The sequence below is a fragment of the Temnothorax curvispinosus genome, unplaced genomic scaffold, assembly GCF_003070985.1.
Source record: "Temnothorax curvispinosus isolate PA1 unplaced genomic scaffold, ASM307098v1 QBEX01014232.1, whole genome shotgun sequence".
NCBI lineage: Eukaryota > Metazoa > Arthropoda > Insecta > Hymenoptera > Formicidae > Temnothorax > Temnothorax curvispinosus.
This window is the reverse complement of record NW_020224012.1, coordinates 552,651-576,355: the sequence shown is the minus strand read 5'-3', so window position 1 is coordinate 576,355 and position 23,705 is coordinate 552,651. Positions and strand designations below refer to the sequence as shown.

Here is a 23,705-nt window from a genome sequence, read left to right as displayed (position 1 = left end):
TCCTGTTCCTATTGCCTGTTGCCTGGCATTGTGCAAGGGGCTTTATACCGGCCCTATCTTTTTCTATTTAACATCAATAGAAAAAGAGATTTTTCATTTTTCACGTTTCCACCCTAGGGGAAAAGATTCATGATTGACCCCCTGAGATTCAGTTTTAAGGTCTGTGTGTCCACGATGCTAGAAGGTGTAAAGGTGAAATTTCATGGGCAGTGAAAAGCAGCAGCAGATCGTACTGATTGGCTACAAAATAGAAAAGTTCTCGAGTTCCTAGAACTTCCTTATTTTGTAGCCAATCAGTACAATCTGCTGCTACTTTTCACTGCCCATGAAATTTCACCTTAATGCTAAGACTCCATAGACGCGGAAACGCCGTGCGGTAGAGTGCGTTGACCAATCAGAAGGCTGCCGCAAGTCGCCTGCGGCAAAATCAAAATTTGTGATTGGTCAACGCACTCTGCCGCACGGCGTTTCCGCGTCTATGGAGTCTTATGGAGGATTCACATTGCGTCCGATCACGTCCGATGTTCGACGTACGACGATCCGACATCCAATAACAGAATTTATTATTAGAGACAAAAATTTCCTATTGGATGTCGGATCGTCGTACGTCGAACATCGGACGCAGTGTGAATCCTCCATTAGCATAAGTGCCCATCTACAATGAGGTTCTTCACTAACTTTTGCTCCCGCACAGGGGAGCCACTGTGCCTGGTAGCTAACGGCGCAAATTTCAAAGCAGCGAAAAAATAAAAAAGAATTGTAATAATAATAAGTGGCGAAAAATACGCATAGTGGTCTGTGGAAAAATTAAAAAAAGAGCTCCGTTCTCGGGGAACAAAAGTAACGGGGAAAAAGAAGGATTTACAAGATCGGTAAAATAGATCGTCAATATAGGTTATTATGTCTAATATACTCTTTACCCGGCGAACCAAATTGTAACAGAGTTATTTCCGTTAATGAATGCGAACAAACATTATCGATTGACATACAGTCATAATATTTTTATTACAATACAGATTTTTCCCATATGTTAACACGTGGTGTTTGAAACTCGCGCGGAATACTACCCACGTTTGATATGGTGCTGCACTCTATGCTAGCTTTCACTGAAGAACCTCATAGGTGTTTTAAACCCTTAAGCCCTAAGAAATTGACCAATCACAGTCGATTATTCTCCTCAAATTCGACTGTGCGTGGTCACGTCTACCACACACCAACACGGCCATTTTGAGGGGCCTAGCACCCTAGCCCCTAGTTGGCCAAACTCTGGATTCTAGGGACTCTAGTCAGTGTGAGTGATACTGATCACGACTCACGAAAATTCCTTTGATTAGCTAATATCCCATCTTGAGAGCTGTTGAGAGCCCCCACCTGAAGACTAGCCAATCAGAGTACGTCTCTTTACGTGGATACAGCCTGAGGCTGGTTTCACATGGGGCGTAAGATGCGTATGCGTAACTTGCGTCAGCCAATCAAATCGTCTCAGTATTTAATCGTATCATACGCGTATAGTAGCTGAGATGATTTGATTGGCTCACGCAAGTTACGCATACGCATCTTACGCCCCATGTGAAACCAGCCTGACTAATGAATACCGGCCCTAGTCCTAGAGAAAAAAACGTCAACACTCAATCGCGTGGGTCGAAAAATTCTATGTATACATACATATGTATGGACACTGTATATAGTCCAGTTTGTAACTACACGTGATTTATTCACCACCTGAAGTATTCAATGATATTTTTACAAACCTTGATCAATACGGCGTAACTTGGCACGCTTGTTTAAACCTTTAATTATTTAAGGTGTGTAATGAAACGTGTTTGTTTATTTAACCTGCGTCTAATAAACAAATGTTGACTTTATTGTTGGTTCCCTTCACGCGAATATCCGTCCATGCTTTATGTGTCGTTGATTTTACATTTTATCGCGACTAATATTGTCTTGGTTGATCACGTTTAACTAAACATGCGTGTTAAAATGAAGACGTAATAATATTGGATACGTTATATTTGAATAAAGCTCGGTAAAAAGCTACGTATGTGTAGCTCGATGTATCACGTCGTGTTGATTGTTTTCAATGGGCGCGTAATAAACACCATCAAGGCCCAAGGGCAACATCCATTATCCATCTGTATACGATAGAGATCCTCTTTATATTAGCATTTCTTTTCTGATATAAAGAAAAATCTCCCCTGCAACACAGTAATAAATACGAACGATACGAGTGATAAATAATCTCTTTAACAAATATTGCATATTTTTATATTGTTGTGTGTCAGATGTCTGGAAACAAGTGTCGTAATTGCGGATCTACCGATATTGAGACTGATCCGGGACGTGGTGATGCGATTTGTACAAAATGTGGTTTTGTACTGGAAGATTCGGTTATTATTAGTCAAACAACTTTTGAGGAATCATCCTCTGGTAAAGTAATGGTACTTGGGCACTTTGTTGCTAACGATAGCACAGGTAGTGCTACAAATTTCGGTGCACGTAAGTCATTTATATAATATTATACGTTGTACATTGTAAGTTTCCATTCTTTGAAAGATGGTAAAATATTCACAAGTATGGGTGTTTTGCTTGTAGCTTATTATGTTAATGGAAAAGAATCTAGAGGAATTACCATACAAAATGCACGGAAAGGTATAACGCATATTTGCCAGCAATTACGGTACGTAACTTTTTATAATGTATTTGCGCAATGAAATAAAAAATATTTCATTGAACGATTATTTTTCATAAATCCGAAACTTATGTATTTTAGCTTAAATCAAAATTGCATCGACACATCTGTCAATTTCTACAAAATGGCTTTGAATCATAATCTGACACGTGGAAGGAAACAAGCTCACAACCAGGCTGCCTGTGTATATATTACCTGCCGTATTGAACAAACTGAATGTATCCTTTTGGCAAAATAGCGTAAAAAAGCAAAATGCATAATATTCCAATAGTGTGAAAAAGATTAATTCGAACCAATCTCCATTCTCATGTTTTTTCTAAGCGTGCAAACATGTTTTTATCGAGTATTTACGCATGCATTAATGCATACGTAGATTGCGTATCATCTCTATTAGGTTGTCCACGTAGAGCTCACGTTGAACAACCTACGAAAGATCAAGTATCAAGTATTGATTCTTAACGGCTTACATGTATGTATATATAGATATGCTCATCGACATCAGCGATATTCTTCATATTTGTGTTCATGAACTTGGACGGACGTACCTGCGATTTGCTCAAGTTCTACATATCAACATACCGACAGTGGGTAAGTAATTTGCATGATATATAATTACATATAACATTTATTTTTCTCTCTTGCTCAATATAGTACGTGCACAATTAAAAACTCGCGCGCGTATGTATGTAAAAAGGATAATTTATCTCGAGAGATAAATAGAGACCGGTGTATGTATGTATGTATGTATGTACAACGCGGTATATGAACGGGATAAATTTTGTTTATAGAACTAAAATATAATCTTGATAATAATCTGTGTGAGTTTAATATATACCGGCATACATAAATTGATTTTTTTTTTATGAATGAATATATAAACTGCGAAATCACATCTGAAAGAATATCCAACATATATTATATTTAAAATATATTTAAATGAACTGACTGGTTACAGTGAGCATTATTTTAAATCCATGTATCATACATGTGTATTATTAAAATCGATACTATAAATTAAAAACCTTAAATATATATATATATATATATATATTTTTTTTTTTACATATTTTATTCATAAAATTTCCACGTTTTAAAACAGATTTTTTAAATTATAACATCGTAATATCTGAAAAAGAGACCGTAAGTGGTTACTTTTTAGACTTTTCATTATATTTGACATTCCGAGGATTTTTTTAGTTTTTTATACAATTGCTACAATAATAAAATAATACATCAGCGATAAAGTCGCAAAAAGATGTTGTGTATACTCGATATTTTTTAAAAGATTGCCAAGTTTCAGGATATTAAATTAAACACATTGATTACATTTAAACATATTTTCATAACGTCATTTAACAGTACTCACAACTTGATAATTACATGCGCAGTGACAAAGCATTTATTTACTTTTCACACATGGATTAGTTTAGATAATATCCTTTACATTAGGAGAGTATCAATATTTCAAGTATATTTAGTCAAAACGATATTACGCGCTCTCTGACACACAGACCTCTTTTTTCTTTATACTCTATTATTATCCTAGATATATATTTACAATGTTTAAATAACCATCTTCTTTCGTACACTCGATACAAGACAAAAATCAACGTCATCGCGCAAATCGAGCAAAATGCTGCATCAGTTAGATATGCATAGAAAAATAGATGTGCTCTTTTCCTAAGGTATTTACACAAGTTTACCAACGAAACGGGTAGTGATAATGTACGGAAAAGATATTTTGGAAATTCTTGGAAATGTCACAACTAAATATATTTATTTACACGGCCAATAACGTTACGCAAACAGATATTAAAACGTCAAAAGTCTAGTACAAGCGCTCTAAATAACGAGACGTTAATTTTAAATATATATTACGTGTTACTTTCAACGTGCACAATATAACTGTACATACTATCTTTGCCCTCTACGAAAATATACGTTCCAAGTGAATCACGTTAGTATCGCACGTGCATATTAAAATTTGATATCGCTTTTGGATTTAAAACATTTTTATTTATAGCATTATATTTCAATCGCATATTCTTTAAGAAAATTACGTGACAATAATGTAATAGTACGTTTGGTGCGTAATCTAAAAATTTAAATAGATATATACAAGTTTCAATGAATATACATCTCATTACGTAATTAACAGACACGAGACGTCAAATAAGATTCACGTAATATTTCTATCTAGGAAGAAGGATACGTTCGCTGAAACATTCGCAACATTATAACGTAACTGTATTTACAATATAATAGAAAAAATACTTTTCTTCAAGTAGAATCGATACGGTAGCTGTGTATCTGAAAATATTAGATACGACACATCTTGTTCTATTTATCTCTACGTGTAAGTATTATTCTTCAGACGTTCCCAAAAAGTGTACTCTATCTAGACGTTGAATATATTCCCGAATATTGAGTATTTGACAACTATTTCGATTTGAAAGAATATTCATATCTGACGTTAAATCTGAATACTTGTGAAATACACCGTCCTTCCTCTCACATACGTCTCGAGAACTTTATCCGCGCGGATTTTATTCCCACGGAGTGATGAATGTTATCTAAATGTTTCTTTCGTGCAAGCCAGCAATTAAACCATAAGCTCTGTCGCGATCTTCTGTCAATCGTCGGATGGTGGCCCGTAGAAAATTAATTCGGGAATTTGTCCTCCTTGGACACCGGTACCGTTAGTGCTTTCGGAACTACACTGAAACTGAAAGTTTACACTGCCGACTGTCGCTTCCGACATACCTTCTTGACCGAAAAAACTCAGTTCCCCACCGTCTAATATTGCACTTGCCGTGTATGAACATTCTGGCTCGATTTGTATTGGATTCTCGAAATATACGTGAAACGTGTTACTCGAGCCGTCGGAGAAAAACTTGGTGTTATTCTCTGCCAGAACATTCCCGAGTCTCTTAAGTTCTATCTTGACGTTATAATCAGCAGCACCGGATGAGCTTCCGTATAGCCCAAAACCCACCACAAATATTCTTTTATCAACACTGAATTGAATTGAGTCGCAACGACCTCTGTATCGCCATTGATTTGACCTATATGCGCAGGATTGGAATCTGTGACAAACCTGCAAATAATATGTATTTTTTTAATTATCCAAACGTGTAGCCAGTTATAACCAGTATTATATATATTTAATGCCAGTTATAGTCGGTATCGTGTGTATATTTAATGCCACGGATATCGATAGCGCGCCATCGTCCTAATATGTATCAACCATCAGCCTCTGTTTTGACCGTACTATATGATTATTTGTTAGAAACGGATATAGCAGATATTTATTTGAAACTTGCTCACACAAAGTCTCTTATCTTCTCGATAATAAAATGACATAATACAAATGCGACCCAGGGGTGAGGCGCTTTATATTTTGTAACTTTTCAACTATACTACGTGATTTTTTCACTTACCTGAGTTTTCAGCCCTTGACGTGGCTTGGTAGGAAAACAAAGTTGTGGCTTATTACTGGCCGTAAAATGCAGAAACAAGTCGATTGTTTCTTGATGCGTTAAGATTCCTGTCTGTGCCGCACTATTTGCAAACTCTTCGAGATTCATAGCGGGAAGTCTAATTAAATACAAGGCAGATCCTAAAAATAAAAAAATATGTACACCCACATATACACGTGTACATTGATTCGTTTTGAAAAGAAAAACCGGCACTCTTACCCAACAATTGCCTTTGATTGGCGGGAATAGGCTCGAGATCTTGCCGTATGCATTCCGCTGAGGCCCATCTTAATGCAGCATCCCATATGTGGATTTCTTTGCAGTTTAGTGTCTCTCGAGATAAGACAGATTCGAGTGTATGAATATCAATATCCACAAAACCGTCAGATCTTAGGGCCATTTCTGCCTGTCACACACAATAGATTTGTATTACTTTATTAATATTGATGTTTGATCGCATATATAATATCATCGCGCATCCGTGTTACTTGATATAATGTTGTTGTTTGATGGCTATAATGTATACATAATCATTTCAAAGGTGTAACATGTGAATTATTTGTAATAAACCTTGAGAAAGCTTATGCATTTAATCAATATTTCACATATTATAATTTTATATAGAGTATAAACGTGTGTACGCTACATGGTATATTCCATCTTTTTCTCTCTTTTATATATACATATATATATGATATATATGCGCCGTCACGTTCTTCAAGATAATTTTTATACGATATTCGTATGGCATTATAGTACGTTGACAACTAAAATCTTTCCCTCTTCGAGTACGTCTCTTCGACGGAAAGGGAAACGGAAAGTCGTTCACATTTTTATTCTTATTTAACTTGTTCGCGTTAAGGCTTGTAATAAAGCTAAACAATATATATGATGTGTGTATGAAGAATTATGAATGGGTGTTGAAATATTACGTGAAATATTTTTATGAAAACGGCTATTAAGAGATAATAATAATAATATTAATAATAATAATAATAATAATAATTGATTATGGGGAAATTTAAAATCAGAAAATATATAAATATATAAATATTTCATAATACTAGTTGTAAAATATTTATATATTGTACATTATACATATATTGTGTGTGGAGGGAATTGTGTCGCTACAAAATCGGTCATAAAATATAATAAACATTTCCATTGTTTACTTGAAAAACGACCAATTTTATTCAACGTGCTTCGCCTTGATTAATCGTTACACTTGATACAAAGTATGTGAAATTATTCTTGATAAAATTATTTAATATTAATAAATAACATTGTATATTCAAAAAATTTGCAGTCTTTTTCATAAATCAAAACAAACGTCAACTATAACGTAAACATGTGCTACATACATTTATATTGGTGTATAAACTCATTGTACTCGATAAAATGTTGTTTAAAAACAAAAAAATGTAGTAAAAATCTATCAAAACTATTCTCACACGGATTGATTGTTGAATAATGTAATCTTTTTAATGCTTGCCGCAATATATATATATATATATATATATATATATATGTATATATTTAGAAAACCTGCCACGTATTTTTATTCGAAAAAAGGCTTAAAACACATACAAAAGTTGCATCACCCCGTGCGCACCTTCTCCAAAACTTATATTTACGTGATACGTGAACATTAAAACTCGAACGCTATCATCAGGAGACACTACGCTATACTTTCAAGACATCCTTAAATAACGTAACGTATACCACGCGGGTACGTAACAATAGCATAAATGTCATTTTTTTTTTTTTTTAAATAAAAATCATTTATAGCGATCAACATTGTTATAATACAAATCCAGCTGTAAAAAGAATAAAAAACAAATAATAATATTTTTCCATTTAACCACGTTACACGCACGTGTATCAAGAGATTCAATACAACTGAATATATATATACACATATAAATCCATCGACTTTCGTTCACTTTTACTTAGCTGATTACTCGCGTGATATCTGTCGCTGTGCTAGAAACATTGTTATGGTTGCTTTTACCGCGCTCGTATTCGTCTATTAACGTATCCTGATACATGATATTTTGTGTGACTTCAATCTGATCTACGTTATTGTCCGGAAATAAAGGTTCACTTCGTGTTCGGAATAGCGAGAGAGACAAATGCTCATCCGCGAGGACGTTTGTACAACAATCATTTTCCGAGAGACTCAAACAGTGCGGCACTATCGATAATCCGCTCTTGAAACTTTCGCACGTGTCATCGTTCACGCCGCCGTTGCTTTTACATGCTGCACGTCGATATCGCAGCGTGTCGACGTTCGTGTCATAAACGCAAGAACGTAAACTCGAAATGTGCGTGACCGAGTCGCTAGAGGGTCGACTTGAGTAATCTTCGAGCGTTCTATCCAAGTTCTTGTCGCTCAAAGTAATGGTTCTTAGCGTCCGTTGCATTTGACTTACTTGTGCATCAATCACCTCCCAGCAACGTTGCATGAGATTGGGTTCTTCAAACAGGCGAGATTGACTCAGAAGCAGGCACGCGTTCTTCGCCGTGAGACTCGTTTCCAGATAATTGACACACGCCCGTGCCAAGTGTGGAACTATATATTTTTTCGCGACGTATAACGTCGCTAGAACTGTATCTGCTTCTAGCTGCACTTCGTCGCAATACATGTACCTAAAACAAAACGTATATCGCACGACCATTACAACACAAAGGACAACTTTCCGTATGACGCATAATGAATATCGACAAATATTACATAATGTACGTTTCTTCTGATCTTCCGATACGAATGGTTGTTTACTACCTGCGGTTTACGTCTTCTTTTAATAATATACGACAATATAGTTCCTAAGATCTAAGGATCTTGTTCAACAGACTTGTTCAACGCGAATATATAAAGAAAAGAATATCAATACGTTTACATTTTATACATTTTGTTTGCCCGGTTGCGCTTACCTCAACAACGCGAGAAAGGCTGCTGGTTCAACGTCAGGCACTTCTATGTCTCTTTTATTTTCTGGTAACCCTCCGTAGAACATGGCATAAAATACAGAACTGCCAGTAGCGAGGACATATTTATGTGCTGGTATCGTTTGTGTGTGACCTATAGTATTGATATACGAGATGTGTATATAATATCTTTCTCTGAATAACGTGTACGAGTTGAAAGAGGAAGACGAAGGTAAAAACGTTCAACAAGTACCTGGACTGCCAACGATAAATATAATATCAGCCATAAGATGATTATTAAACATCGCCGCGTTTCGTTCTCGAACTGTAGGTTTTGTCGCTTGCCAATTGGGATCTTGGGTACAATCTCCGGGTGATAGTAAATTTACGTGGGTCACGGGTGAAGATAAGGAAGACAGAGGCGATGCAGGTGCGCTCAATGGCTGATTCACGGTGATTCCTTCGCGTTGTAAGACGATAGACGAGGAGAGTGGACTCACCGATGGTGGTGAATCTGATGTATTACTTGGAGATTCCGCTAGAATTTAAAGAAAAAAGTCAACTTTCTATCACGTCACACACACAGATATACACATATCAAATATATTAAATATTATTAAAATTGAGAAACATTATCAGGGTGAAAACTTGGAAATCGCCCACATATAACGCGCGCGCACGGGTGTGTGTGTGTGTGTGTGTGTGTGTGTGTGTGTGTGTGTGTTGCCAATAAGGCAAGTGATTGTGCGATACATCTCAAAATATCACTTGCAATAAACTGACAATAACTGAGTAAAAGTAGTTGTAGGTTTCTCCCTCTCAAGCCGATTCACGTTAAATCTTGTTCAATCAACGTACACAAGTGTTGAATTAACGATCGATACAAGAGACAAGTAACGTTTGGATTTTTCTAAAAATAAGCAGAGTTATATTCCCAGAGTAAGCAACGTATCCGCAAATGGCAACGACGTCAACCAGACCACCTAACGTGTGTGCTAGTTTTCGTTTGACATCAATCAAATTTTGTGTCGGCAGAGCCTGCTAGACATAATCCAACCCTAACGACATTTATTTTATATTAGCAGCTCAAACCGAGCGGACACTGTTGAACGCTAAGATTCTATCGACACACTTTCTCATCTCCGGCGACAATCTGCATCACATTCCTGGCAAACTTTGCTGCAAATATTTCTGCCAATGGCATCGCGTCCATGCCAGATCCTTTTATTTTTCTGCAGAGACAAATTTTTGGCTGTCTGGTTTATTTATTTTCGTTTGTAAACTTAAATCTTTATTTTATTACCAACAACATCAACATATATACGTATAATTTTTTTTTCTTGACGATCTCGTGTCAAATCCATCGTAAAAATCCATTAAAAGATTTAAATTTCTCAAATTTCATTGTGTCGAAAATGTAATATCAAAAATTCAACAGAAATAACTTGAATAACTTGATGTGTGATACGTGTGTGTGTGGAGAGACGTGAGAGTTAAGGTTAGGTTATGTAAAGATCTCGAGTTTCTTCAGCTCCAAAGTTTTCCGAGTATTTTGCGCACATTTGAGAGACACGTCCATCTCTCTCACTCTCTCCTCCACGGGCTTTGAAATAAAGGCTGTAAATTTTGAAAACAAGGCATCCGTTATCTTGGACACAAATCGCATTGTTTACCGTCAGTATACATTATTTAGTATGTCGTCCAAAAGTTGCCAAATCCCCCGTCTTCCTGTTGCGATAATTTAGCGTGGTTTCGCGTTGATTTTCACCAAATTTTTATCTCATTGATTTCCGTATTTTTAATTATTGTACGGATGTCAAACAGAGTAACGAGCACCTTTTCGCGACACTGGCGTGAATGTGCATCGTGCACAGTGCATGGCGCGTGGCGACTGGCGACATTGGCGACGGCGTGAGGCCGTAAGGCGTAAACGATGCGTAAAGTACCTATACCTATACAGTGAGAAAATATAATTTCGCACTTTGTTTCGACCACCGACGACGTATAAGAAGCGCGTTCGCCTGGAGCGCGCAGAGATCCGCGCAGAGAAATTAACAGAGAAGTAGAACGTACATACGTGCGAAATTACATTATAAAACTAGGTATCTATCCTTGTGTTCGTTTTTCTCATTACTGGGTCAATATATTTGATTCATCTTTCTTTTATTCTGCTTGTCATGTACGTGGTTTTTTTTCTGAATTTTAATTATGGCTTGAAATAAATCAGTGTTTTTTGCAACTTTACTCTCTCGTTACGCAACCTTTAATAAAATTATGATTGTTTTCTTATAAGGAAGAATCAAATCATTTTTAATTTCTAAAGAAATTTAACAAAAATGGTAAAAATTGTAGATTCAGTAAGTCTCAAAACAGAAAAAAACACACACACACACACACAAATGTCAAAAGACCTAAGAAACTTACAAAAGAATACTTGGAGAAGATTTTAATGCTATATCTAGCATATCAAACACATATCTTGCAATGATTTACTCTCTTCTTCCTCATCTATTTCAAATCAAGGCTACCAAGTGACAAATGAGATAAAAAATAAAAATAAATCCTTGTAGTGTTATTCTTCACGTATCCATTCCTAGTTCAAAAATGATTTTGACATAAATAGATAGAAATATGTAGAAAATAATTTACTGTTAAAAAAATTGATATTTCACACTCTCCCCCTTTAATGGATGCTTTTCATTCAATAATAGAATCAGCACGTGTATCGAACATATCTTTTCTCTTTTTTATTCAACTCTTAATCGATTGCATAACATATAAATGGAATCGATAATAAATTCACAATTTTTTTTCTTTATTATATGACAATTAAATCAACATAACGTAATGGTAAAAAGGAGTGAACTAAAATAAACTCAAATTAAGTTTAAAGCAGAGGTCCTCTCTCTCCCTCCCTTTCTCTTTTCTTCCCTTCCCTCTCCGCCTCCTCCTGCTCCTCCTCCTCCTCTTTTCCCTCTTTCATCACTCCGCGCTGTCACACGCACGCACGCACACACCCTCTCTCTCTCTCTCTCTCTCTCACCGTTCATCCAAGCATTGGTCTGTTTGACCGCGACGTTGTCCTGAAAACGCTTCATTGGCTTGGTAGAGATTTTCGAGTAGAGATTCGACATTGCCATCGTCGTCGACGTTCGAACGGTGGCGTCAGCTCAGCCCACGTCAGCCTTTCCCTTCCCGTCGTCGTAATCTCCTCTGGTGCGCGCGCGGTTCACAAAACTACTCCGAGTCACTCCGCGGAAGATCGTGCGCCGTCGGCTAAACGGCCGCCATTTCCCATCCCATATGTATCATGTATGTATGCAGATGTAACAGATATACGTCTGTACGGCGCGGCGCGGCGACCGTACGGTAAAAGCGCTGCGCCGCTGCATTTCATTGGTCGAGCAGTGCCGCCACCGGCGCCACCCGCCACCCGCCACCGTTATCAATTATCACAACCATGTCGGTCGATAGCATGCAGACATGAGAATATAGTCGATATAGGATCACTGAAATATACAGGATTCGAAAACAACTCTATTGTCCCGCAAATATCAAATTCCTGACTCGATTTTGAAATGATTTTTCCCGTAGCAAAATTTTCGCCGAAGCTTATTAATTATCGAGTTATAAAAGGAAATAGTTATACCTATTAATTACGGGGGGTGCGGGTACAGGAGGTGGGCACTGGGCAGGGACGGCGCAACTTACCCGCGTCGCGGGCGCGCGTCACCGTCTCCGCGCTGGATGTAATCCGTTAGCGTGCATTCGCTTCGTACTTGCAGAGATAATAACGTGATATACTTATATCGAGAATTTTTTATCGCGTTGATGCAAAGATGATCGGCTCGCGGAAGCGAGCAATGAGGCGTCTATTGCGCGATCAGCTGTCGCGCCACCCCTGCCTACCTTTTGTATTCGAACTCGGCCCGCGTAATCCGTAATGACTGCGTTCGGAAATGTCACCCGCGTCACCCGGGTATACTGCTCCCTTCTCCTTCTAACTCGCTGAGATAGAAAGAGAAGGGAGTATATATATATATACTCGTGTGCACTCGGGTCACTCGCGGGTGACGTTTTCGAACGCAGCCAATGCGTCTATTGCGCGACTATTAAAATGTTAAAAACAACAATTTTTTAAACTGGGAATGATGTACACTTTAAAATGACTATTTAAAATATATGAAGAAGAAAAAGCCATGTACCAAAAGCGATGTACCATCGCTACATCAATAATATAAAGTATATAAACAATGATACTTTGAAACATCGACTACATTACTTTTTCGTATATTTCTATTTCGTGAAAACAAACAGATAATGGCTTCTGCTCACAGGAGACGCGGAAACGCTTGCCGCGCGGCAAGCGTTTCCGCGTCTTGTGGACAGAAGCCATAAGCGTATATGTTCGTATGCATATATATGTATTATATATGCATATTAAAAGCTGAAAGAGTTGAAATACGTCGTATGTGTACATATATACATACGTAAATGCGACATATTAATTATTTGAATGAGAAAATAAAATATTAAGAGAATATAAAGCTTTTCATTTAATATCTAGGATGAAACAAAGATTATATATTCTTATATTCTTCATAACACATGTAAATTTATTTTTTTATCTGTCTCGTTCAGATCCTTGTTTATACATCATGAGGTTTGCGCACAAGCTTGAATTTGGTGATAAAACTCACGCCGTGTCCAATACGGCTTTAAGAATCGTTCAAAGAATGAAAAGGGATAGTATTCATAGTGGTCGTAGACCATCAGGTCTGTGTGGCGCAGGTATGTGCAGTGGTAAACATGTATCAATATGACAATATTTTTATTATTTATTACACACACACACACACACACATATATATGTGTATATATTTGTATTTTCTCTGCAATAGCATTATTAATAGCTGCGCGAATACATGAATTCAGTAGATCAACTGCTGACATTATAAAAATTGTCAAGGTACACGAATCGACCCTACGTAAAAGGTAAGACATATCTTCTAGACAGATATTCATTTATATCTACATTTAATATTTCTGTAATAGCATCCATGTATATGACGGATGTCTTTCTCTCTCTTCTTTCATTTATAGATTGATAGAATTTGGCGATACACCATCTAGTGGGTTGACATTAGATGAATTTATGACAGTGGATTTGGAGGAAGAACAGGATCCTCCAGCATTTAAAGCAGCCCGTAAAAAGGATAAGGATCGTTTACAAAAAGTAAGAATCTCTTTTCTTAAACTGTAATATTTTCTGCTTGAAAGTCTTTTAATCGAATTATCTTATATATAATATTTTATATGATACTTTTACATTCTAATGATATTTCTCTTTCTAGTTGGAAAACATACATATGGAAATAAGTGAGCTGCAAGCGGAAATTGATAGACAATTAGAAGATTATAGAATAGGGAAAGGAAAAAAACGAAAAGATGGTAATTTTGGTGTTTTATAACATACATTACTTAATAACAATAAACACAAAAAGAACAACTACGTTATTTAGACATACGAAAGATAAACTCTTCAGAAGGAAAGGGTATACTTGAGAGATATTTCAACGTATATTTCCATTTCTTCCAACGTAAAATATGTGAAATATCTAAATATACCTAAAATATATTTCGATACACTTTTCGATACGTTTGTTTTAATATCTCAACACTTGTACATATGTATAATGACGAGAGAGGAATCGATTAATATAAAAAAAAAACAACTACTAAATACCAGGTACACGTGTATATTGAAATTCCATTTATCTATGTACATACCTACAAGGAATAGAGTCGTCACGTGATTTCTCTCATCATTTTTTTATAAAAGTAATCAAGTGTCATGGCAATAGTAGTAGTACGTTAAACATATAGTTATCAAAAAGTGATTTTACGAGATATACAAGACTACAAAATCCTATCCTCCTCAAAACGGAACACGTTTGAAACTGAATACGTGTATTTCAATAACCATTACTTTTGAATATATTTCCGACTTATTCCGTTACTTACGTTATACTACGTTCACCCTATTTATATACACGTGCATTAGTACGTGTTTTACGGTACATCTTTTGCAGCATCTTTTATAGAGAGCGAGGACGCAGATAGATTTATTCGGGAAAGTAACTTGAATATAATCCAACAATATGTTGAGAACAATATTGATGATCCTGATGAGAAAGTTGGAGATGCTGTTTTAGATGAAAATAATACTTCACTTATAACTGGGTTAGGTAAGCATATATATGTGTCTATATATAAATACGTACATTACTTTATATTTTATTATCAACATATTTATAATTTTTTTTATGCGTCGCATGCAGGTCCGGATATAGCATCTATGATGTCTGCGAACGATCATTCGAATGAACCCAAGGAGAAGGATAGTACGTTCGAAAATGTAAGACGTATCCTTTTTATTCTCGTTGAGTTGACGTATAACGTACGCGTCCAACTATAAAGCAATATTTCATTAAATACTTGCAAGGAAATACGTACATTGTGGATAGATTAAAATCAAAAACACATATCTCTTTTTTATACGTATTTTCTTCTTAAGCACGTTAACGTATTCGCCGCCAAGGGACGTTACCTGATTTTCCGCGTCGTGAAAAATATATTGATTTGAATAACGAAAAGAACCATGAGATATCAAATGTTATTCTTTCTATTTATGGTGTATTCAGATTTTTTGAAAATGTTCCATTTTGCGTGTATTTTCTTATTAGATTCATATTTGAACGTATTTAAATCTATTGACTCACATCGTTGTTCATTCTCTGAATATACAAAACACTTTAGCGGGCTATACTGTTTTCAGGCTTCTTCGGAAATCTATACGAATGATATCGATGATGATGAATTAGACAGCTATATTCTTTCGGAAAAAGAATCGCAATCTAAATCTGCCCTTTGGAATAAAATAAATGCTGATTATCTTGTTCAACAAAAAGAAAAGGAAGAGAAACGTTTAAAGGAAAAAGAAGAAGGTAAACCTGAAAAGAAGAGAAGAAGAACGACCTCGAAAAAACATAAAACTCCTGCGAATACTGCGGGTAAGTTGCGCTCTCTCTCTCTCTCTCTCTCTCTCTCTCTCTCTCTCTCCCTCCCTCTCCCTCTCTCTCTCCCTCTCCCTCTCCCTCTCTCTCTCTCTCTCATCTATATATATTTTTTATTGACATATTTATACGTTATTAAGCCCTCTTCCATTCTTCTCTCCATTAGGCGAAGCAATCGAAAAAATGCTGCAGGAAAAGAAGATATCCTCCAAGATTAATTACGAAGTGTTGAAAAATCTAAACAATCAACAAAATAATCAAGAGTCACCAATCACAAAGACATCGTCCGAGTTTGACACGTCAAGTTTTAAGAAACCGTTAGTACAGATTATTTTACACGTATGTCATTAAATCGCGTGTCAAGTACACGATAATTTTTTTTCTTTTTTGTACACGTAGGATAACGGTTACGTCTACACTAAAGTCAGCAGAGGCTTTGTTAATAAAAAAATACCGTTCCATTAAGCCAAATACTCAACAACTAAAGAAAACATTGGATAAAACATTAGATGGTAAAACACCTAAAAAAGAAGAGGAGGACGTCACGAAGAAAGAAATCACGTCAATGGAAACGGATACACCTATAGTGGACACATCTGAAATCGGTTGTGTAATCTTTATCTTTCTTTAGAATATCTTTATTTTATCATGGATTATCATATATAGTTATCATATATACTTTATTATTTATCTATTTTTCGTGCAGTATATGAAACGGACGATTACCTTGATGAAGAAGAACCTGATGCTACGGAAATGTCACTTGGACAGATGCTCGAGTCTCATGCAACATCCGAGGGCGAATTTTGCGACGATGGTTACGAGTACGAATAAAAACCTAAATGTTTACATAATTTTCTTTTATTTTATTATTCATTCGTATTATTATAAAAGTAAAAACGTCGTAGAAAAATGTTAGCGTGTAATCTAAAAAAGTGACTCATTTTTTAAATACGTATCTTGTAATAATACAACCACGTTAACGCTGCATCGGTCATATCTCATTAAATTTTTCCATTTTGGTATTTCCTCTTGTATTATACATATATCGCGCACAATAGCATGCATGAGAGATTAACCAATCCAGAGTACGTCCGTTGATTCCGTTCCGTTTGTCTGAGTATGGACTGGTGTGGATAGCCTTAACTTTTATTGGTTTTTATTGGCTTCTGCACACAGGAAGCGCGGCAAGTGTGTTTTCGCGCCTAGTTTTCGCGTCCTGTGAGCAGAAGCCATTATTATGTCGGAGCCCGACCTGCGCCTGGCTCCTGATTGGTCACCGCAGCATTTGCCGGAGCTCGCCGCATCGGACGAACCCAGCCATAGACCTAGTTTACATCGATCACTTGATACGCGTATTAAATAGTAAATAACTAGTAAATAAGTCTGATTATTGGCTGATTAGTTCAAATATACTATTTGATACGCGTATCAAGAGATCGGTGTAAACTAGGCCATAGAACGCGATTACACGCTAGGGAATAAACACGTTACTGTTGCAATGGCCAATCAGACTTCTGTTTTTCTGGAAATAACAATACGTAGTGGAAGATGATTGGCTACTGCGTTGTTTCACACGTATATACCGAGATGTATGTGCGTATGTTTGTATCTCTTTCTTTCCCCCGCCCCTCTCCTTTCTCCTTCTTCCCTCTTCCATCACTTCTCCTTTTATTATACTTTCTAGAGTATTTTATATCCATATTCCAACGAAAAGTAATAAGGCTTTATAGCTTCTTATGATGCCCTTCACCTTATATTGTGCATTTAATCATGCGAGGAACAAATAATCGGATAAAATGTACGAATCGATCTGTGGTGCAAAATTTATCCGCAAAGAGCTTTAAATGAACGAGTAAGTCCAACTTGCATTTTATATACTTTCGAGTATATTTATAAAAATGTTGAAATCTCATTCGGATATAACCGCTGTTACAGTGGCACATTATTTTATATTAGTATGTTTGTACGTATGTACTTAAAGGTTTCGTATAATTCAGGTTTTATTTAACAGTTAACGATTTTATTGCCAGTTACAACAACAACAACAACAACAATGCATTATCGAGACATTAAGTAAAGTGAAAGCTCGTGATTTTTCTATAAACGAGAATTTTGACGACACTAACGAGAGATCCAACGTTAGGATTCTGTTGTACATGTCTCCTTGTCTAAATATATTAGAGTAAACTTGTAATTATGAAAACAAAAAAGAGAGATTATTTATATAAAGTCATTCTGCGTAACAGCATGCTAACACGCGGGCTAGATGCATTTGTCAATGATGATAATCGGATCAAATAACGATTTTATTAGTTAATGTATGTTGACATTTCTTATTTTAGTAGCTGTGACAAAGAAAAGAGACTTTTGGATCGTACATTTTGTATATTGAGACAAAATATATCTTTCAACTACGTTCATCTAATATATTCATTCTCCTACTAATAAATTATTATCTTTCACGGATTTTGTTCAAACATTTGACAAGTCTTTTTTAATTATACATTTTTACCTATATTTCAGGGAATATTACGTTAACGTGTGCCACAATACATATATATAAATAAACGGAATATTTTCCATTAAAATGTTTCCTAGTATCCAGAAGAAGGACTGTAGAGTCCTGGATTTAGTACGTCAAAGAGAGATACAAGTAAGTTGTTCTCAAAGTGATATTTTAGTATACTGTTGTTTGTAATGTATTTTCGGATTGTATGTATTATATATACGTTTAATTATAATATAGGATTCAGTGACACATACAATTCTACAAAAGCTGCATGTTACTGAAAACTTAATATCACGTCTTGGTTTGGAAAAGGAATTGAATGGTCACTCGGGATGCGTCAATTGTTTAGAATGGAATGAAAGTGGACAGTATGTATCGCGATGTTGTGCCACGTTACACGTTACTTGGTTTCGAGGCACGGATTTATTTACGTGATTATTGCGCGATATCTTATTTGTACACAGAGTCCTCGCATCGGCATCGGATGACAAAGACATTATATTGTGGGACCCTTTTCGTTATGAAAAAAAATTGGTACTTCATTCGGGCCATCGTGGAAATATTTTCTCTGTAAAGGTGACGTAATATCGTACGCTATTCCTTCCGCAACATTGTTGTTGATGTATAACTTTATATGAAATAATATTAATATGTCTTATAGACAAACGTATTGGGTGTATCTATCCGAATAACGTCCGAAGCTTGCGTATATACAATACGTCGTTGCAAACGATATAACGGAGCTAGACTCGGCAAACAAAATTATTGTGTTTTTGCAAAATTATTCTAGCATACGTTACAGCATAAAATATATTATTTTCAACACTTCTCGCGCGAGATCTTTCGTTTTGACATTCGTCATATTTGCTTTTAGTTTATGCCAAAATCAAATGACAGTGTACTGGTGTCAGGTGCGGCGGATTGCAGGATTCGGGTGCACGATCTCATGCTCTCCGAACCGATATTCACATGTAAATGCCACAAGCAGCGTATCAAGCGTATCGCTACCGCTCCCAGTATACCATTTTTATTTTGGAGCGCGGGCGAGGATGGTCTCTTTTTGCAATATGACATTCGTACGCCACACGTATGCAAGAGTACGGATCACAGCGTACTCGTGAATCTGGTATACCATACGGGTTGTTACGCAGAGGGCAAATGCATCGCTGTAAACCCGAGGAGACCCGAACTGATAGCCATCGGCGCTAACGACGCTTACATTCGGATGTATGATCGACGAATGATAAAACTCTCGCAGGTGATTCACGTTATTCTTCGTCTCGAGATGCCACCAAGTTTCACACGTACAACTAAATATTTTTTACATCATATAGGTTCCACCATCTCCCTCCATACATGATACGTCGAATGGGGCAAATATCAGCACATATCGAGCAGGCAAAGGTGATCCGGATGATAATATTCCACTGGGTAGCGCGCAGTACTTTATCGCGGGTTTGTTCCTACAGAGATAGCAGAGATGCGCTCCTTTTATCCCTATATTTTCCTTTTCCGCTAAATATTACACCATCGCTTTAACTTAAACAGTTATTCGATCTAATGTCGAACAGGTCATCTCCGCTCTCGTGACGGTACCAGGAGTATTACGACCACCTATTTGACATTCAGTGACGATGGAAATGAGCTACTTGTGAACATGGGTGGAGAACAGATTTACCTGTTCGACATCAACGATCCGAACAATTCGAAAACATTTTTCGGTTCATCATGGAAATATCCAGGTACGTGGCCGTGCTTCTGTTGTACGTGTCATGCAAGTAGAACGTACTGTTGCATATATGCTATGTAATACCTCCCTTTTAATAGGATCGTTTGAGCGAGATCAAAAACTTGATGAGTCGTGCGTGAAACAGAACGACGTAGATGATACGGGAGATTTTGTAGACAAAAATGTTAAGGTATTGCCACCGCATGTTGAAGAAATAAAGCGCCTAGTAAGTCTGTACAGAATTATTTCTTATGCACATGTATAAACAACAAGTGTCTTGATGTGAAACATACTTCTTTATATGTTAAAAACATATACAAGCATAAAAACGCTCTACAAGCATGGAAAGTCAGACTTGACGTGGAGATGTTGTGAAAAATTACAACTCCACCCAAACATTCTTTTATCCATTTTATGATTTTTTCACTTGTAGGTTTTATGTTTTGCATCATCTTTTTGTAATACATTTTGATTGTTGTGTTTAAATATTTTTAAGGAGAGAGAGAGAGAGAGAGAGAGAGAGAGAGAGAGAGAGAGAGAGAGAGAGAGATCAGAGATACATATGAAAGTTATACAGAGTATTGAGCAGATTTTTAAACAAGTTTGAATTTATAACGCTACGTTTAACACGATGCTTTCTTTGGTTAACAGGCAAACGAGGGTTTTGAGCAACAGAAATATTCACTAGCGATTAATTTGTATAATAAAGCGATCTCAAACTGTCCAACGGCAGCGGTATTGTTCGCTAATCGAGCAGCTGCTTATATGAAACGCGCTTGGTAACTATTCTCGCTGATAACAGTATGTATAAGATAAATACGTATAAAATCGTGTATTTACATATATATAAGTGTCCGTAATTGTGATATTCCTAGGGATGGCGATATTTACGCTGCTTTACGTGATTGCAAGACAACATTGCTTCTCGATCCAGAACACGTGAAAGCTCATTTTAGGTAAAACCAATATACACTAACGGTTATACGTGAAGACGTTGAGTGAATGTTCACGCGCGACGCGAGATAGGTCATATATGTGAACGTCTTCCATCTTTACAATGGCCTATAGTTTACACCGATCTCTTGATACGCGTATTAAATAGTATATTTGAGTTGATCAGCCAATAATCAAACTACGTTACTACTTATTTACTATTTAATACGCATATCAAGTGTGATCGGTGTAAACTAGGCCACGTTCAACTACAGTTTATATCAAAAACTTGCATCTTTATATTTGTATTTGTATTTTCAAGTAGCTTAGCACATTAGTATACCATTAATATTCTCAACTCTTCACGTTAACCTTTTATATTTAAATGAACAAATATTATTTATGTATTATTGAAATCCATTAATGTAATACATTATTTACACGTGTGTATAGATTGGCACGTTGCTTGTTTGATTTAAATCGATCGATTGAAGCTGATAAGGTGCTCAAGAATTTTCAACAAAAATTTCCAGAATATGCGTCCAATTCAGCATGCAGAGCATTGAAGATGGACATAAAAGAAGCTATCGATGCCGGTAAAACTATTATATTTTAATTTTATTCTTTCTCTATATAAAAATACTGTAAAAATTAAAAATGTATACATATACATACATTTACGTAGCGTTAATACGGTACACCACTGATAAGATTTAAATGGTCTTGTGGGAACGCGTGCACGTGTCAATATTTGAACAGTTAATGTATGTCATATAAATATTTGGACACGTAGTTTATAATACTCTATTAAGCTTATAGTTTATTGTTATTCAGACAATATTTTATGTTTATTTATATATCATAAAGATGATATTGCACAATCTCCAAATGAACTTGTTTAAATGTTTACAACAGTTTACATACGTGAAATCGATAATGTCTTTGCTTTTTAGTAGAGTTCGTGCCGGTTATTTACTTGATTAACGTATAAAAATTTATGTGAAATTTAGTCTCTAATAAATATCTCGTTGCTAATACTTGGAAATGAGTTACGTTTCACGTATTATCCGTTAGGTAAAGATATCACGCAAACCAGGCAGACATTTCTTCCGCTATCGGAGTATGAGCAAGAATGGAGACGCAATACGATCGACTACAAAATGAGATTTTGTGGTCATTGTAATACTACGACCGACATAAAAGAGGCAAATTTCTTTGGAAAGTAAGCAAATTTGTAAACAGCAATATACGTATAGCAACTAACAGTTACGTCACGTTCTGAAATCTACATTATTTGCATAAGGTTTGTCTTTTGTTAATCGTGTTAATGTAAAGTTAACTTTCTTTTCAAGCAATGGTCAATATATAGTGGCTGGATCGGATGATGGTTCCTTTTTTATTTGGGATCGTAATACTACCAATATCGTACGCGTGTTGCGAGGAGATGAAAGAATCGTTAATTGCTTACAACCACACCCATCTATGTGCTTGTTAGCTACCAGCGGCATTGATCCAGTAATCAGATTGTGGAGTCCATGGCCAGAGGTAAATCATATCTTTTGATTTTTTTTCTTCATTTAATCCGTGCATATGCAGTAAATATACTTGTATATACGCGCGCGCGCATGTTGTTATAATCTAATATACGTATACTGCTTACGTAGTTGACTTACCTATTTTTATGATTATTCAAATAATCTATTTCAACAAAAATTGAAGAGCTGAGCGAGGAGAAAAGAGGGAAGAAAGGGGAGGGGCCTATAATCGAAAGCTCACTTTTATTTCGATCGATAGTTCAAAAGATTTAACACTTTTCTAAAAGTTCAAAAAGTTGGAATTTAGAAGTTTCTATATAAGCTATATCTTGTTCTTAATCTTGATCAAATGGTTAAAAGTAAACAAAAAAATTAAAAAAGAATTAACAAACAAACCGCAGCTATTCTACATATATGCTAAAAGGAAAAGATTTCTATATATAATAAAGTTTATTTTTCTTTGGCAATCAGTTTATTGTAAAGTAACTGTTGACGTACTAAAGATAACGTTGTGCATAGACACGTGACGAAAATGTATGGAATGCAAAGATGCTTTTTGTTACGATTCCAGAAACCTTCGGGTACCTCTTTGTACATTTTTGTCACGTGTGCTTGTGGAAAATATCACGAAACAGAGGCATAATATAAACTAAGCGAAAACTTATTTAACAACACAGGACTCGAAGATACACACGCAAAAAATATTGCAACGTCTATTAATTTAATCTTAATTTTGACACACACACACACACACACATACGCATACACACACATATATATATATATATATGTGTGTATATACATATATATATATATAATATGTG

At 36.0% G+C, this 23,705-nt stretch overlaps 3 protein-coding genes across 9 annotated transcripts in view; 2 read left to right on the top strand and 1 right to left on the bottom strand.

Moving 5' to 3' along the window:
• Positions 1-1,619: 1,619 nt before the first annotated feature.
• LOC112464409 (transcription factor IIIB 90 kDa subunit) lies at positions 1,620-17,455 on the top strand. Of its 4 annotated transcripts, none has more exons than XM_025031374.1 (16): positions 1,620-1,805; positions 2,283-2,496; positions 2,593-2,677; positions 2,771-2,907; positions 3,173-3,277; positions 13,738-13,887; positions 13,998-14,091; positions 14,200-14,332; positions 14,451-14,547; positions 15,201-15,344; positions 15,438-15,514; positions 15,935-16,169; positions 16,339-16,489; positions 16,572-16,777; positions 16,879-16,996; positions 17,352-17,455. In XM_025031374.1, exons 2-16 carry the CDS (start codon positions 2,283-2,285, stop codon positions 17,395-17,397), a joined length of 1,992 nt encoding a protein of 663 aa, XP_024887142.1. In that variant the 5' UTR covers positions 1,620-1,805; the 3' UTR covers positions 17,398-17,455. The 4 variants fall into 4 exon arrangements, with proteins under 4 accessions (XP_024887142.1, XP_024887140.1, XP_024887143.1 ...); XM_025031372.1 differs by having other exon boundaries at positions 1,621-1,805; positions 15,189-15,344; positions 17,352-17,454; XM_025031373.1 differs by lacking the exon at positions 1,620-1,805 and adding an exon at positions 1,891-2,205 and having other exon boundaries at positions 15,189-15,344; positions 17,352-17,454.
• On the bottom strand, positions 4,012-12,482 carry LOC112464411 (BTB/POZ domain-containing protein 6). Of its 2 annotated transcripts, none has more exons than XM_025031376.1 (7): positions 12,140-12,482; positions 9,350-9,634; positions 9,103-9,250; positions 8,601-8,817; positions 6,388-6,574; positions 6,130-6,308; positions 4,012-5,786 (listed from the first exon to the last, which is right to left on the bottom strand). In XM_025031376.1, exons 1-7 carry the CDS (start codon positions 12,234-12,236, stop codon positions 5,322-5,324), a joined length of 1,578 nt encoding a protein of 525 aa, XP_024887144.1. In that variant the 5' UTR covers positions 12,237-12,482; the 3' UTR covers positions 4,012-5,321. The 2 variants fall into 2 exon arrangements, with proteins under 2 accessions (XP_024887144.1, XP_024887145.1); XM_025031377.1 differs by lacking the exon at positions 12,140-12,482 and adding an exon at positions 10,770-10,993.
• A 203-nt stretch (positions 17,456-17,658) lies between the features above and the next one.
• LOC112464408 (WD and tetratricopeptide repeats protein 1) overlaps positions 17,659-23,705 on the top strand; it is a 6,770-nt gene continuing 723 nt past the window's right edge. Inside the window, exons 1-13 of one of the 3 annotated variants that reach the window (XM_025031369.1) lie at positions 17,659-18,027; positions 18,699-18,828; positions 18,922-19,052; positions 19,149-19,260; positions 19,559-19,942; positions 20,019-20,139; positions 20,256-20,426; positions 20,512-20,639; positions 21,065-21,192; positions 21,289-21,369; positions 21,800-21,942; positions 22,421-22,568; positions 22,699-22,891. In XM_025031369.1, the coding sequence (XP_024887137.1) occupies positions 18,763-18,828; positions 18,922-19,052; positions 19,149-19,260; positions 19,559-19,942; positions 20,019-20,139; positions 20,256-20,426; positions 20,512-20,639; positions 21,065-21,192; positions 21,289-21,369; positions 21,800-21,942; positions 22,421-22,568; positions 22,699-22,891 (1,806 nt within the window). In that variant the 5' untranslated portion in view covers positions 17,659-18,027; positions 18,699-18,762. Of the gene's footprint in view, positions 18,028-18,083; positions 18,157-18,698; positions 18,829-18,921; positions 19,053-19,148; positions 19,261-19,558; positions 19,943-20,018; positions 20,140-20,255; positions 20,427-20,511; positions 20,640-21,064; positions 21,193-21,288; positions 21,370-21,799; positions 21,943-22,420; positions 22,569-22,698; positions 22,892-23,705 lie in introns of those variants that run through there. The other 2 variants (XM_025031370.1, XM_025031371.1) reach the window with 2 other exon arrangements.